Source organism: Stegodyphus dumicola, chromosome 5, assembly GCF_044657685.1.
Source record: "Stegodyphus dumicola isolate Sdum_Otavi_A_Nest chromosome 5, ASM4465768v1".
Classification (NCBI taxonomy): Eukaryota; Metazoa; Arthropoda; class Arachnida; order Araneae; family Eresidae; genus Stegodyphus; species Stegodyphus dumicola.
Window position 1 is genome coordinate 198,129,696 of NC_140772.1, and position 18,416 is coordinate 198,148,111.

Sequence of the window (18,416 nt, forward strand, 5' to 3'; positions counted from 1 at the left end):
GAACATACTGTTACCGATGAGAAATTCTGCGATATTCGGGCGTGCTGTCATGGAGTTGGTATGTTTTATTCTCTTCTCCAGCACGTCTGTAGAACACAACCAACACCCTCTATATATCTAGAGGGTGCTGGCACAACTCGGTCATTTTTCGTGCTGCATTCTGAATAAAGAAAGGAGGAATGGCGAGATATATTTTAATCGACACTGTGTCTTCACGCATGGGCATAATCTCTATGTATTATATTAAAGGCATTACACATCAAAACTCTATAAATCTATTAAAAACCTTCTTTTAGAACTAAGCATCTGAAGAAACGCCTTCTGTGCATGTGAAAAATACATATTTTGCTTCTGTTAATCAGTTAAGCTTTCTTCTATGTTTCCGAAGTAGATTTAGACATAACAGGCATTACGGATCTTGTAAATTTCGGAAATTTCTCAAGTATCCAAGTTTTCAATGTCTTAATATCAGACATTTTGTACATCTAAATGATGCTCAACTTGCCAGTTTCAGATACCGAAATCGGGAATACTGCAAATTTAGGCAATATGTATTCAAATTAATTTCAACGCGTATTTAAATTGTATTTTGAATTAGAAAAAGAAGAAGCGTTCTGTGTGAAATGAATGACGTTGCAAAAAATCTCAAAAATAACTTCACACCCACTGATGACTTCACAACTAATAATACCGTGAAGAACTGAAAACTCTTTCCGCATACATTTTCAGAGGTTAAACTCGATGGCTTCAGAAGTTTCGTACCTTCTGCCGGTGAAAAAAGTAAGAATTAGTTCCCATAGTAAAGACATCCTGAATGCATAATCCTCAATTGTTTTGCCACGAGAAACCCAGATTAGAATCCATTTTTCCACATCATAGAAATATTTAAATTATGTTATAAAATCACATTTATAATTAATTATATCATATTATTTGGGAAGAATAAACGGTAAAATTATAAAATATGCATAGTGTTAGGGAGGGTGTAGAAGAAGAAAGGGATATTGAATTTTTTTTTTTATTTAAAGGCTAAAGATTAAAAAAAAAAAAAAAAATTAATACTTAGTCATTCTTCTCCCTAAGAAATTCAAATAATTAGTACTTCTACAGGTGCAGGTATCAGTGAGGCAGAACACCACTGCTTGTGAGATGGTCTTGACGTATTAGCTGTTAGGCTCAGCCCAGTCCTTCTTCTCCTACCACAAGACCACTCAAAAGGACATTAGGCTGCCTTACAAATGCATGTCTTCTCCGGGATACTAACCCAAAACCAACGATACAGCAACTAGGAACGCGGCAATAAGACTTCTTCATAAAATATTTATTTTCTACGTAATAAAATATATGCAATAAGGCGCAGATGCTTAGAACAAAGCTTTCTTATGCTGTAAAATTTCGGTTGTATAGTTTAGAATTATGAAACATTATTCCTAATCTTCTGTGAGATTTATAGACTTCAATCTGTCTTATGAATTTTGAATGCATACTTTTATTGAGAATGTTTAAAATTGATTTTATTTTATAAAATTTTATTGAGAATGTTAAAAATGTTTAAAAAAAAGAGCCTGCAGAATATCTCAGGTCTAGAAGAATCGGAAAAGGAATGAAAAGTCAGAAACCTAAGGAAACATAAAAGATAACCCGCAGATAAGAAAGAGAACATAATGGAAAGTTTATTATCAAACTGATAATAAAGCAGGGCAAATTATATTCCTCGAATTACATTCATTTTTATTTAGTCGAAATACAGGCGTGTGATTTGATATGAGGATCGTAAAATGTAATTAATTATTCTGGATTAAATATAAGATACTAAGTGAAAGAGAACCGCTAACAAGACAAAATGGAAATACCTGGAATGTATATGAATATTCGATACAAAATAAATACACCAAGATTTTGATTCCTAAATTTTACGGGATCAAATATTGTTCCGATTCCGCAGTGCAGAAACTCAGCTGCATGTTGAACAGATATAACTGCGTGAGGCAGATATGCAGCTGCGAAGAACATCCACTTCAACTATCATAAACATTTTGCATTGTGATTTTCCTAAAGTCAACTGTTTACGTAATGTAAAACCTTTGTTCAACTTCAAAAATCATCTCGCGGCCGCATATAGGCACAGCTTTAACAGAATTCTGCTTGTAATGCTTACAGCACTCTCACACGCATATTTTGAAGATACAATAGCAGCTAAAATAGCGTGTTCGTTATTATGACATACTCGTAGTTACTGTGTAATATCCTAGCTAAACTAGAGCTCCTTGCAAGCTAGAATACCGAAGAACTATGTAGCAACTAATCGCTGAGTTCTTGTAGCGTAAGTAACAAATCCAAAGAAGGGCTAAATTACTCTTTTAGTCCAACTCAAAATGATTATACAGATGGCTCCTCTTGGGCGGACAAGAAGCCTCCACTTGGGCTGTATTTTAACTCAAAGCAGAAAATATAAAACTAGTCTAATCCTAACTAAAACTAATCAGCTGAAGCTGCACAGAATCAGTTCGCCTATTTGGCCCTTCTTTAAGAATCACTTGCGTGAACTAGCAGGCACGTATTAGGTACGGCCGTAGAATAGCAAGCTTAAACTAGTAGCAACAACGTAACCGAAAGGCAGAACACGCTGCCGTACTGAAGTAACCCAAACTTCAGCTTAAATACTCGTTTCTACCTCATTTGCATAAATCGTAATTCTGAAAACTCATTCTGGCAGGGAAACGTAGTGGGAAATTAGAGGAACGGCTTGTTCCAAAATTAAATTAAATATTAAATAATTAAAGTAAAACCCTACACTTATATGCGCGATTGTGACAATGCAGCAAATGCGATACCGTCATATTTGTTTTAATAATTACGTTTTGCTATTCTGTTGTTTGTTTTATAGTAATGTAAATTTCTATTCTTTCTATAGTATTAGAAGCTTTTATAGTATTATAATGTATATAAAATACATTAATTAGTTTCAGAGTGCATTTATCAGTGATGTACAGTCCGTGTATTTTTCAGTGACCAAAATGCTTTGAAAGCTAGGAGAAAAAACTGATTCTCACTTCACGAATTATAAGTTCTTGATAAATTTCTTGTCCACCTGAAGAACCTGGTAGTTCGGTCTGAGGTTCGAATCCCGCGAACGGGCTGGCTGCATAGGCGTTTTCGTGGTTTTCCCCATGTGTAACGTGTATACGAGCCAGTTTCCCTTAGAAAGTCCTCCACGAAGGCATCAATCCTCTTAGGCAGATAGCCCAAGTGTGCTTTGCCATAAATAAACCAACCAACCAAACCAACCACCTGAAGAACAGCCAACCGGAGAAGCTTCATTATACTCCTCTCAACGTAATATTTAAGAATTTTCTGCTGTTGCTTTAATTAAATATAACTTTTAATAATCAATAATAAATTATTTTAATTCAGTTTTAAAATATCTATGTTTTAACTAAAAGAATTTTCAAATTCGGTAGATTTTAAACTATTAACTTTAAAATTTTAAACTCAGCTGTAATAACGACAAATGTCAAAAATGTATACTTTAGTAGAATATTTTTAGGGACGGATAATGCTTTTTCGCGAAGTATTGGCGTAGTTTCGACACCAAAAGCGATTAGTACAGTTAGGGCTATATAAAAGTTAAAAATATTAGTAATTTAATGTACCTTTAGTTGCCTCTTTTAATAGCACCTTGCGGCTCCCTTCGACAACAGGCTCGTTAGGTGGTTGTGTATATCGCCTGTGCTTGGAGTGGCACAGTCATCTATAATTTAAGAGGGCCGAAACTGTCTACTAATTGTGCTAATTCGAATCTAAGACTTTTCTACTCTTTCCTAATCCATGCAAAAGCCTTTCGTAGTGACCACCTGTAACAGGGAACCACATCTGAATGTTACCAACGTTTTCGAGCATATATACAAAGATCGATACGATACTAAATCTCATTTCTAAGACGACCTCTTCACACACAACCAATATTATTGGGAACTGTGTTATAATCTTTTAAAGAGAATCCACTATAATTTTTTTATTTGCCTTTCAGATCGATGCAAAATAACTGACTGCATGATTTTCCGCGGTTTTCTACACTTGTAACGTAAGTAGATACTTGTTTCCCTTATAATGTCTTCCACGAATGCATCCCTTCCTTAAGTAACATCTTCACATCTTGCTTTATCAATTAGCAAACCGATCATGATGTTTTCATAGATAAAAAATACATTTACTTCGTTTTAAAATTAACTTTTTCGTAATTACTTTTAAAGTACGTCTCTATAATTGCGCTTTCCCTATTGAATTAATCAATAGGTTCATGCAAAACCTACGTACATTATATAGCAGCTAACTCGCTCGGCAGGAGTTTCAAACTCAATATATTAGATACATATATTAAAAAAATACTAATTTTAATTTAAAATTAATAAAAAACCAGTCTTGGGTTAACATTTGATGTTATAATACGGCCTACGCGTTCCAAGGGTTGGGTCACAGGCTTCTTCAAAATGTGCATAGCTTTCTTATAAAACCAAACTTCAATCTAAAATTTTGCCTAATTTTAACTTATGCTAAAATATAACAAAAAAGCATAAAAAAAATTACTTGAACCACTTCCTACGTTAATTAAAATTAAGTTTGTAGGTTTTGCGAAGAGACTTTTAGGCTTTGCGAAGTATACAGAATATAATAACCATTCCTCCCTCGCGTGATTTTCGCGGTTTTCCCCATGTGTAACGTGTATACGAGCCAGTTTCCCTTAGAAAGTCCTCCACGAAGGCATCCCTCCCTTTAGGCAGATAGCCCTCGCGGTCTTTGCCATAATTAAATAATCCAATCTAATCCAATCCTCCCTCGTGTGAACCTTCCAACTATTAAGGGGACATGCTAACAACGTATACATAATTCCTTTTACATTTTTTAAAGACGACTAGGTAGAAGGCAAGACTGTGATTGGGACAGTGACCTCTGTATTTCACTTCGACGCCACCGCGAACATTATTAAGTTTTTCGGGAGGACGGAACGCGAAAAGTTGCTTGCGCGCAACACGGAATTCGAACTAAGGATTTGTTCTTTCTTTCACAGTTTGCTATGTTCTTATACTAGAATTAGAATCTGGTTTAGTTTATTTGATTGCAGCAGAGCACTCAAGGGCTATCAGCATAAGGGAAGGGATGCTTTCATGGAGGACTTTCTAAGAGAAACTGTCTCGTATATATGCTACACATGTGGAAAACCACGAATACGCCCATGCAAGAAGCTCATTCACGGGATTAAAACCCCGGATCGAACTACCAGTGTTCAGAGACTTTTACCGCTCAGCCGCTGTTGGGTCGGAATTTAGAATCGCTGTCCTTACTTTTATACAGTTTACAATCTTGTCTTTAATATAACTGAGATGCTATTTTTGTCCGCTCTAAAGGAAGACTAGAGATTGTTGTGAATCATTTATACATTTTACTGATGCTCCGTGTTACAACAGAACTTTGCCCATCAGCGTAACAAAAGAAATATTTTATTATTCCCCCCTTTACTTATACACCGTTTCTTATACACCGTCAAAGTTAAAAAAAAAAAAAAAGTTTCTTAGAGCGTATAGCAATATGATGACAACAAAATTTTGAACTCTAACTCTTGATATCGTTTACATACAAAATAAGCTATATTGGCAATGTCGAAATTTTACAGTTAACCTTTAGCACCATCATCCTCTCTATAGCTTTACCTTTTATTTATGTAGTTTTAAATTCCTACAGCCATCTTTCCTCTCTCCTTATCTAATTGCCTGAACACTGGTAGTTCGGTCCGAGGTTCGAATCCCGCGAACGGGATGGCTGCATGGGCGTTTTCGTGGTTTTCCCCATGTGTAACGTGTATACGAGCCAGTTTCCCTTAGAAAATCCTCCACAAATGCATCCCTCCCTTTAGGCAGATAGCCCTCGTGTGCTTTGCCAGAATTGAATAATCCTAATACAATCTTTATCTAGTTGGTCATGTATTTCCTAATATTTTGATATTTTACCATTTTTATAATTCACTTTCAAGAAATAAATACAAAAGGAAACATCAGAACTTTTAAAATCGAACTTCTTTATGGAGAAAAGTTTTATTTTTATTGAACTGTAAAAAATCAGTTTTTTAAATTTCGTAGCAGTAGACTTTTTTTTATTCATTTCAAAGTAAAATTCCGGAAATATAACGTTAACCTCAACGTTCAGTTTTTAAACAGAAAATGTTTACTTTATAATATAATTCTATTAGTACAGGTTAAACTCAGAACGATACTTCTCTACCGGAAAAATTTCTACTTATACTTTTTTAGAACGGTTTCATTTGTAAACACAAATATGTAACTACTCATTAATATCATTTTAATAACGCACATATATTGCACATTTATAAATTTGATCATTACAATGTCATTATAATATTAACAAGTAATTAATTTGAGATTTTAATTTAATTATCGTATTTTAATTTCTGTGGTTTCCACTACAAGAATTTAAAAAAATCAAAAGCGGACCTGCAGAGAGACCTCTTTGTATTAAATATTAATACATCATTCTTTCAATAAAATTAATTACTTTTAAATTCAATTCCACCCAAATAATGATTAAAATCTGCAAGTTATTGCATAAAACCTGAAAAATAATTCTCTATTTTATGTAGATTATTAAATTATTTTTCGGGTTTTCTTGAATTCAGGTAAACTAGTTCTCCTAGAGAACGGAAGTCTTCATAACGTGACCCTACCGAATATTTTCTTACTAATAACTTCGCATGTGCTTAAAACGCATGTTTTGCTCTCTTATTTGCCAGTGTAGGTTGTTTGAATACAACAAAGCCACGCGGGCTATCTGCCTAAGAGAAGGAATGCCTTCGGGGAGGACTTTCTTAGGACAGCTGGCTTGTATTAACGTTTCACATGGGGAAATCCACGAAAACCAACAATGCAGCCAGTCTGTTCACTTGCGTTTAGCCCAAGCAAGGTTCGAACTTCCAGCATTCAGCGTTCTTAACCACTCTTATTTTCCAAAATCATTTTTAATCTAATATTATGATAGTAAACTCTAATATCATGCCAGTATGCATTGATTTAATACAAAACGACTCAGTGTACTTCTTACTTGCTGCCTCATTGGTCTCTCGATATGCATCGAGCCTTTTCTCTTTAAATAAACACTGTTTATCAACTATTTAACAAATTGCAATCAGAAAGCAAAGCCGGTACAACCGTGCGGCCTCAGCAGCCATCATAATTTAGGGACGGCAAAATGTTTACAATTTAGGATGTACCGGGCGGCAGAACTTTGGAGTTGTAAAGTTTGCACCGGGCGGCATGGCAAAAGTCTGGCGTCGGTTCCGTCTGAAAGTTTCTAACACCTCGCACAGGATAAACGGTTAAAAACTTTTAAAAATTAAAAATACATACACACACACACACACATATATATATAAACTATACAAATATGTTACTTAATTTCTTAAATAAAAGTAATATTCTACAGCTGTCAAGTTTAGAAACTAAATCTTCTGTTAGCACATAAACTTAAACTTTTATTAACGAATAAAATTTTAATTAAAAAAACTCCTATTTCAAAAGATCTGTTTAGAAATGTACATAAAGTTGGATTTAATATTACTATAAAAATATATCATCCTAATTATGTTTTATTTTGAATGCGGCCTACAGGTACACAAGAAAAAATAATACTAGAAAATTTACAATTCACCCTTTGCACGCATTATGATGCTGTTTTGTTTATGACGCTCACATTATAAATTAGCCCTTAATCTAAAATATTATTAGGAAATTCAATATATGTCAAAATATGTTAAGAAATTCAACATTGCAGATAAATAAAATGACTTTTTAAATGATTATCATTTTACAATATTGCCGATAAATAAAAACACGTCATAGATTAACAACAGCTTTTAGTTATCGCGGACACAGTTTCGTCGCAAAGTGAAAACAGAAGACCCATCGAAGAAATTTTTCTCAAGCCTTCGAAATGTTAAAAAACTCCTTTCATTAACAATAGAATTAAAAGAAAAATGAAGCCATTGAAAGCTGATAATTAAGCAATTGCTGCTACAGCCGCGTACGTATATTTCTCGCAATCTAATCTTCCGTACTTTTATCCCAAAGCATGATAACAATCTCATTCCAAGCACTGCACAAAACGAGAGACACGTAATCTTATTTATTAACGTAATACTAGATTCAAATCACAGAGCGAATTCTTAAGTGCAATTAAATTGCAATCGAACCCCTGGTACACCGAATATAATACGGAGGGGGCGGAAGATAGTAAAAAAAAAATATTCACTTACTTCCTCCGCTCGCCGAGTGCACGCCGCACAGTAGCAGCAACAACAATCCGAAAACGGTGACTTGGGTCAAGATCCGATGACCAAAAGGAGAAGGAAGATCCTTCTCCCTTATTGCACTGAGCGGAGTCAATGAGACGCACATCAACTTATCTTCATCTCTTCTGCCCGAATCAGTTGTGCATAGCTCGCTACATTCGCTCGGAATACTGTTTCTTCTTTCGAGTTCCTAGGGTTGCTTTTTCTGCTTATCTCCAAACGCAGTCGGATTTGCTCGCCAAAAGTCAGATTACAGAGAAAAATGGAAGCCAAAAAGAAGCGGGATTTTAACCATTTGGTGCTGGGAGGAACTGAAAAGAATGCATGTTTTTGCTGTGCATCGCTTAGGAGAGCATTATCAACAGTTCGGAGACGGGTTTCATCTCTCTGAAAAGTAGGAAAAATTACCAGGGACTATTTCGGAAGATCTTGAGCGCGTATTTCTTACGAGGGCACAATATTTTTAAGCATTCATAATCGCTTAATGTTCACGAAAATTGTCGTAACTCATTTTTATTGTAGACACAATAATCAAATTTCCAATTAAGAAAAGTGGTTTTTTTTTTTTTTTTTTTTTTTTTTTTTTTTTTTTTTTTAAAGCCTAAAAGAGCAATTTGCCCAGAAGGGCTATTAATTTAGTTTTGGCATTTCACTTTTCAAATTGTTGCTACCAAATATTAGAGCCCTGCATCATGTTTAAAGAAATTAAATAATGAAGAATATGCATGAGTAATGTGTAAATTAAATACTGTGTGTAAATTTCTCGCATTGTGAAAAAACAACGGTACCTAGAGACGTCAAATTTTGAGTAACGTAGTCCTCCATTCGAACATGGGCATTTGGAATTTATTTTATCTATTTCATATTTTGTAAAACTTTAACGAATTTTTGATTAGCAGACTTAACGATTTCAAAGCAAGCAATGGCAACACTGTACGGGGAAAAAAAAGAAAAAAATCTCCAGAGCGAGAGACTGTATATCGGAAATTCTAAAAATATGCTTTTTATAAATATTTTGTGATATTGTTGTTGAATTCAATTTTATGGTTTATATGCAAAGAACATGGTATTTAATTAATAAAGGTAACACACAAACCGTTACAAAAATTCCCCTTTAGGTGCAACATAAAATCTGAGCCTTTTACACCTAAGTTTTTGTTTTCCCTTATATATATTTGATCATTAAGAAGGTACATTTCTAAAATTTTCGTTGCTTTAAAAATTTCAGTAGTTGCATTTTATCAAAAAAGTACCGTTGGTATCTATCATAGCTAGCAGAATATAACGCCGTTTACGTTCAGCTGAAAATACGATTTCAATACCGCTGCCATAAAATTCACTGTCCTGAAAAAGTCAATTAATCCTGTATGCGTTAATATCAGAATTTCCAAAAATATATTGTAACACACTCAAGTTATAATATAATTTTGGAATTTATAATAACACGCAGGTTAAAATAGTATAAACCTGCCTGTGTTGTGAAATATCACCAGATTGCCCAAAATACGCCGAAAACTCTAATTACCTACATACAAGCTTATATTCTTTTTTGTCTTTCTAAAAATATCTTAACGTTTTTTGGCCGTGATAAATAAGCTGAGTTTTATCCTAGTCAGTATGCAACGGAGTACACTGCACCGGAATAGTCTATGATATTGACGGAGAAGGAAAATACAGAATTATTATCTAAAATAATACGGGGTCATAATGAAATATAAGTATTAATACGAAGTTAACAAATTAATACTCAGGCACAATGAAATAGAAATGTATTTAAGAATGCAATTTAAATTCACATAAATATTAAGAAATAAATTTTAAATCCAATGTATGGGTTAGGGAAAAATATACAAAATTAGTAGTAAAAGCATAAAATAATTACTAATAACAACAAAGAAGACGTATAATAAAATGCTAATTTTCCAAATAGATGTCAACTAGTGCTATTTCAGATAACTTAAAAGATAAATAAGCCTAATGATAAATAAAATAAAAAATCTGAAATAAAATAAAAAATCTGAATAAAAAATAAAAAATCTGAAAGGTTTCAGATTTTATATTACGTCCAAAGGGGCGTTTTTTTAACGTCTTGTACGTTGCCTTTATTTATTAAATATTATCTTCTTTGCACTTAAACCATAAAATTCAGTTCAACAGCAATGTCGCAAAATAATTTTAAAATGAGCATATCTTTAGAATTTCTTATACACAGTTCCTATACACAGTTTTTTTCCCACCGTAGAGTGTTGCCATTGCTCGCTTTAAAATCGTTCAGTTTGTCACTCAAAAATTCGTTAATGTTTTACAAAATATGAAATCGATAATAAGACAAATTTCAAATTTGGGCTTTCAGATGCCCATATCCGCAGTAGGATTACGTCATTCAAAATTGGATAGCTCTAGGTACCGTTGTTTTATCACGATGCGAGAAATATATATACATTTATGCAGGTTCTTCATTATTTAATTTCTTCAAATATAATACAGGGCGATAATATTTAGTGGTAACTGTCTGAAACGTGAAATGGACATTCAGAGTGATTCGACGCAAAACAAAAACAATAATCCCTGGCGGACAAAGGCACTTTGAACTAATAAAATGGAAGAGCGTGCATTAAAAAAGAAAAAAGGTTCTCAAATAATTTGCTGATTTATACAACACAGAATCAGTTCTAAATCCTCTTTCAGAAGAACCTAAATTTAATCCTATATGAAAGTATAAAATATGCATTTATCTTGAATTCTTAAGTTCAGTGAAGTGTAATTTCAAATATGAAGTTAAAGTTACACTTCAGAAATACGTACAATAATTTTAAAAAATAAAAACGTGTTAATGTTGTAGTTACTTTTAATATGATTGCTCTGCTTATATAGAAGGGAAAATTAAACTGATGCAAAAGGTAAAATATAAATACTTTTATAATATTTCTTTAAGAAATGTCTCCACATATCTTTTTTTCGACTACTTTGTATCCTGTGGACTAGAAACACTAGGCAAACGAAGCACATTGGCCCACCAGCGACCGAGCGCTTAAAGCCGCTGAAACAGTTGTAGTTCGGGTCCAGGTATCGAGTTCTAGCGAACGGGCTGGTTGCAAGGGCATTTTCGTGGCTTACCCCATGTGTAACATGGATATGAGCCAGCTTCTCTTATTAAGCCCTCCACGGGGCATTCCTGACGTCCCGCGTAGTGCCTCAGGGCAAAATACGTAATAAGGAAAACGAAGCACATGCGCTATTTTACTGTTTTATGGGGAAGATAGTATTTGATTATAACTTGTTATTTTAACAATATTTAACCTCTTCGTCGTCCGTAACGCGTCTAGCGCGTTCAAGTGAAACTTCCGCAGGGCGGCCGTAACGCCTCTCAAGCGTTCTTCTACATTTTAAAACTTTTAAACGCTTTCTAAATGTTTACTTGTTTGAGTTTTTATTTTTGTTTGTTCTAATACCTCCTAGAGGGTAGCACTAATCAGACATTCTATTTCAAATTGAATGTGCCCCGTGTTTTATGAATATTCGCGCCATTTTACATAAGATACAAGATAGTGTGAGATGGCTTCAACGTCTACTCAGCAGAAAAAGAGAAAAAATGAGGTTGGGAATTGGAAAGACAAGAATGATATACGTTTGATGAGTACAGTTCATAATAACTCGATGATTGACGTTGGAACACGAAAAAGAACTGTAAAAAAAAAAAAAAAAAAAAAAAAAAACAATAATTGTAAAAGATTACAACAACAAAATGGGAGGAGTGGACCGCCTGGATCAGACCGCCTTATCAAATTATCCTGCTGTTAGAAATAAGCAGAGATATTATTATTTTTTCCATTATGCTTTATTTCCTTGTAATTTCACTTAATATTCATTGACATTCATCCACTACGAAAGTCATGTTTGGAAAGTTATGATGTACAGAGAAAACAATATTACACGCTACGAAAAACAGACGGCCGCTGGGGGGGGGGGGATTTTCGATCACAGGAGAGGACGACGAAAGGGTTAAGCCCTTAAGTAGTACTCTTAAAAGTTGATCTTAAGGATCGCCGGCCAAAATATGAAAAAATAATAATTTTCTTTCACTGTGTTAAACAAAGCATGATCATTATAAAATAGAATTTTTAATAACTGAGAACAGGCGTAATAATTCATTGAATACTTTTTTATGCTTAGAATTTTACAAACTTAATAAGCCTTCCTTTATATTATTAGTTTAAATAACTTAAAAATACACGTAACAAAACTCATACAGAAATTCATAGTTAAGGTCATAAAATGCAAAACAGGTTACATTTCTTTAAAATTTATTGTAGATTCGCATGACAATCATTTCATTTTGTACATACCCAAATATTTAACTGGTATAATATTGATCTTATGTATTCAAGCATCGCGTTTTAACACAACGGTTTTTTTTCGATGGTCTTGTAAATAATCTCTGTTTCTAAATGTCTCTATTTTCAATATTTTATTTTAAACTTTTGATATTTTGGAATACCAATGGATTATTTACTATGCGTTCAACGTGTCAACCGAATATATATTTTGCTTGTATTACTTAAAGGTAATCTTTGCATCTAAAGTTCCTCTTACTATACTTTCACAGGTAGTAAATATAGATAAAAAGGTTGTTCACAGATTTTTTAGAGGATTTTCATTGTATTTACAAGAAAATTACCTAAAATTTTTGTGTTTTAAATGTTCCTTTTGATAAACCTTATTCTTTACTATCTTTTTACACTGTAATTTCTCCCCAAGACAATAAAACTTTTTTTAGTGTCGAAAGAGGTTATTTTATCCCATTTCTTTTGAACAGCTTTTCAACTTCAAGGAGGATTGTAAGTCGACATTTGGACACCTTGCTTTTTAAAAGTCCCCAGGCGCAAAAATTCGTGATGATGATACATCAGGAGATTTAGTACGGATATGAGTGAAGATGGCCTTGTTACACCTTTCTTGTTACATTTTTTCCAGGAAAATGGCAGTGGATTTTGAAGTGCGGCTGCTTGCCTTGTATTGATGCAGTTGGCAGTTCTACTGATTGATGACACTGTGGGGAAAGAGAACGTATTTTATATATGAAAATTGGGTATAAAATATGTTCTTGATAATATGTGGAGTTCGTCTTAATAGTTTTCTGCACTCTCTTGTAATTTTTATTTGTCATTATACTAAAAATCAGCAACAATCATAAATCCCTTTGTAAAACTTTCTTTGATTTTTAGAACCACGTTCTAAGATTGTTTCTTATTTTTGATGGAAATAAGTGGATCTCTTTTTATTGCGGTCATTTAAATATATCCAAGATTCATCATCAGCATTTTTCCACTTGTGTCCGAATATAGAATTCATATAGTTCGAATATAGAATTTCTCACATAGAATTCTGCAGCGCGTTCTGCCTTCGGCGATTTGTTGTGGAGTAAAACGATGCACATTACGTCTTTTCGCCTTTTCAAGATTCAAAACATCATTAATCACTTTATTTACAGTTAACACTGGGTATTTTATTAATTATGCAACCGTCCTTTGACTTTCTAGATTTTCTTTTAACTTTAAAGCTCTATCTTTTCAACATTAGAAGCCTTTCGTTTTTCCCTGGATATGTAATTTGAAAAACTTTTTCTCCTTGAACCCAAACTTTGACTTTTTTCTCCTTTTTACTTCCTTGTACGAAGTAAAAAGGAAGTATTGTAATAGCGAAAAGTTTCAGGCAGCATATTTCAACGAAAATAACCATTTTGACCGCTATCGAATGCAATTTAACGATGTTTTTGCGTGATATCTGTACGTAAGGACAGAATAAAAGACTCGTTTCCTCCAAAAAAATTATAAAACTACTTTAAAATGAATTCTGAAGAGAATTTTTCGTGGCGTCTGTACGAACGTATGTACGTACGTACGTACGTATCTTGCATAACTCAAAAACGAGTAGCCTCAGAACGTTGAAATTTTGTATATAAGAATGCTATAACATGTAGATGTGCACCTCGTATTTTGGTTGCAATCGGCCGCACCAAACGTATATGAATATATTTATATATATATCCACTCTGTTACCCGGCTCTGCGATCTCAGTTTCTTTGCTCTTATATTTTTGTAAATTGTACATTTTTTGCTTTAAAAATGATTGAATTATGTTGTTTTTATCTTCCGGTTAAGGTTCTTATCCCTTTAGTAAATCTGTATGCAATACTTTTAGAATTATCAACAATTTTAAAGTTGTTTAAATGCCGCTAAGCCTAATAATTTTTCTTGATGGCGGCCATTGCTTGTTTACATTTGAAAGAGCAGAGTAGTGGATTTGTTGCGAATACGTAGCTTCGCAACAACAAAAATAACGCCTTCATTTATTATTGCCAATTAAATCATGCTTAATCCTTTCTGGAATTTTTTCGAGGAAATAAGTGTTTAAGATTTACTTCGTAATTTTGAATACAGATATTTTGAGTTTTTATGTATTTTTGCCCTGTCGTGAAGTGAGAACTGAATTAATTGAATGAGAAATACTCAATCGTCTGTGAAAAACTGTGTCTTTTTTGTTTTGTTTGCTTAAATTCTTTTATACATCGGTCTAGCTTTATTACAGTATTTGAATAGAACATGTGGCAACGATTGGATAATTCTTTAAAAAGGATATAAATTTTGTGCATTCTGAGTTATAATATGAACGAAATATAATACTATTAAGTGAACCTAGCCCTAGAGTGTCGCTATGGTAAACAAATCGAGTGAATTTTAAAGAACGCATTTATTCTATTGTGGTTTATGCGCTGTCGGCGAAGTAGATTTAATTCAATCGAATAAGTTTAAACGAAATGCAAGACAAAAGGCGTATAATTTAATATTCCGTACAAGGAAGTCATGTGGTGTACACCTCAGATTTTTTTGATAGAAAAGTTGTCTAAACAAAATGTGCGAAAAACCTCTGTAATATCATATTCAAATTGATGGAAGAAGTAAGTAACAAGCACGTAATAGAAGAGTTAAGAGAGATATTCTTTCTTGGAAAAATATTCAGTGGTGTACATGCTGAATGTAGAAAGGAATGATATTTATAAGAACTGTGCTTTAGCTTTGAAGCAAAGAAATTCCTCGCCTGATATGTTTCTTATTTTCTGCTGATGGTGAATGTATTTATATACCTACGTAATTAAGTTATGGGCTTTTGAAATTAATTTGTGAAAAAAAAATTGTGTACCATTAAATATACTTTTTAATTTTATGAATCTTTTATGAAATATTTACAAAGCATTCGGTAATATATTACCACACTAATTATAAGATAGTCTAATGTCTATTTACTCTCCTCATTTGTTTCCCTTTCAAGGTTTTTATTGCATTTATACGAGTTTTTGATTTTTTACCTTTCCACTTGAATTACGTAAAAGATAATACAGTTAAACATTACAAAAGTGTAAAAACACTATGAAATGTTGCAAAAATTTTATTATATTTTAAACAAATTTTTCAGTTTGTTAATGCATCCACAATGTTACACAAATATGCAGCCGATAATGGAAACGGAAATGTAACTGCTGTATAATGCGTAAAGTCCTAGTTATCTTTTTCTATTCAGTGAGTCATTGCTTAAACAAAGCAAGAGCCTCTTTTCTAAAAATAGATGAAACGAACGTTGGGAAGTCACGTTTAAATCCTTTCAACAAAAGTTACTTTTTTAATAATATTCAACATTTATGTGATAATATTTTGTTAGCCTTATGATGTGCATTACGCTGCGATTTCTTTTATGATTATTTATTTATTTAAACTATGAACCTTATTTAAATAAAATGCGATGAACAAAAATTACAAAGAAAGAAGAAAAATTCAATTTGAAACAGCTTGAGAAAGAGCTCGCTTTTAAAAATTTCTGATAAATAAAAGATAAAGATATTTGAAATATTATAAATAAAAAAAATTTAAACGAGTATACAAAAGATTCCGAACCTATTGCGTAACGTACGTCTAATCGTTAGCTAAAATAAAGCTGCCAATATTCATAAAGCACAGTTATTGAATATATTATAAATAAATATATATCAATCAGACAATTATAAACTATCTGATTATCAGATTTGTGTCAATCAGACGCATTATAAAAAATTAAATTATAAAGGTTTTTATTGATCTTAAATCGCTTAGTTTGTTAAAAAGTATCAAACTGATTACATCTGAAATTTAAGTTTTGCGTAATAGCAACATTCTGGGAATCGACTATGAGCGAAGACGTGTAGATGATAAAAACTGCTCCTCAAGTTCTTTGTATAGGAAATTTTGGGGCATGATCTTGTTATCAACAGACTTTATCTTGCCTTGGTGTGATTAACTGAAAATGATACACTTTCTTCGAAGTGCAAACAAAATATGAAAATTCATACAAATATTTTTCACATTCATAATTCATCTTCAGAGTTAATAAATGAAAACCCCGCTCAAATTAAATTTCAGCTCTACTTTGTTTCTGGGAGCCTTAAAATGCTAACCAGAAAATTAGAAAACTAAAAGCATACTTTATTTCTTAATAAAATACATAACTCTAACACATAACTCTCTCTAAAATGACCGTCTACATTTGGAGATGAGATGATTTCGGTTTCTGGGAAAGCAGTCATCTTGGGAAGACGATTTCAGTTTCCGTGCTTAAAAATTAATCCATTTTCGGAGAAAGCAGTCTCTCTCTCTGAGTAAAATATACGTATTTACGCAGACAAAGAGAGCATTTGATTAATTTAGTGTTTTTTTTTTTATTATTATTTTAATATGGCAGGGTACTAGAGGGCTACCTGCCTAGGAGAAAGGGATGCCTTCGTGGAAGATTTTCGAAGAGAAATTGGCTCATATTTGCGTTACACATAAAGAGAACCACAGAAAACGCTTGAGATGGAATCACGGCGTATAACGAAGGAAGTGAAACTGCATAGAAGGAGAGTATCTAAATGTGTTGTGATTACTAGATGGCGCTGCGATTTTTCTTTGGCCATTCCAAATACGAGGAAGCCAAACTTCAAGGAGGAAACGTTTAACCCGTGGTCCTCAATTTCCTGTACACGTCGCGGAGGAGGAAAATGTCAGCCAGGTCCGATATCACAGAAGGGAAAATTCTCGCCAATAGGTTTCGTCGCCAAATCCCTTGGCAAATTTAACCTCTTCTTTCTAGCGGCGTACAGTCTGTCTATGATAAGAACTCTCTATGATAAAAGCTCTCGCCATTTAGTCTGCAGCTATCTGCTGCCGTAGAAACGAGCCTTGACCCATTTTCCGTAGGGGTATCTTAAAGATTTACTTTCCAGTTTGCCATCCAGGCGTATTTAAAGATGAACTGGCAACCCCTGGTTCTCCCTTATTTGAAATATACTAGCCCGTTGCTTGGCGGGTGGTTTTTAAATCTTCTCATAGACAGACAGTAGAAGACAAACTGGTTTATATTACGTCTATGGAGCCTTTCCTTCTTTACATAGACGTTCTTTGTTTTTACTATCTTGGCTTGTGCGTTTCTCGCCGTCGATACTTTGTATTGACTCGCCGCTAAATTACTGAGACAATTTCTAGCTTAGTTTTCAATTGTGTAACCTTTGATTACTTATTAATGTTTAATTCAAACTGGCTGTTCTTATTTTAATTAAATTAAAATATTACTTTAATTAAATTTCAATAAATGATTGCTGTATGCGCAAGTCGTAATTTTCCTCCAAAATTTCGTAATTGTATTTTATTGAATACTCTTTCACAGTCAACTGCTTTATTTTAGAAAGTGTTATATTGCTGAAGTTAGCTTTTGGTGTATTTAATATTGGGATATTTATAGAGCCTTTTTATTACACATGATATAGCCAATATTTGTAATAATTAAGGAGAATTTTGTAAGGCAGAAACTTTGATTTCGTAGAAATTGTAATTTATTTAGGTTCCTATTACTTACGGTGTTATAAATAGGTGAAGCATATGGATATACTAGTCGGATCATTGCTTTATAAATATACAGTTTTCCCCTTTAATGTGAATTTTAAATTTATACCAATATATACGGTTTGAGAAATGCTGGTGTGAACAATGCTGAT

General features: G+C 33.2%; 1 protein-coding gene across 1 annotated transcript in view; it reads right to left on the reverse strand.

The window, feature by feature from the left end:
* LOC118193141 (reversion-inducing cysteine-rich protein with Kazal motifs-like) overlaps positions 1-8,523 on the reverse strand; it is a 232,762-nt gene extending 224,239 nt beyond the window's left edge. Inside the window, exon 1 of the mRNA XM_035364220.2 lies at positions 8,321-8,523. Within this exon, the coding sequence (XP_035220111.1) occupies positions 8,321-8,462 (142 nt within the window). The 5' untranslated portion in view covers positions 8,463-8,523. The remainder of the gene's footprint in view (positions 1-8,320) is intronic.
* Between the last annotated feature and the right edge of the window lie 9,893 nt (positions 8,524-18,416).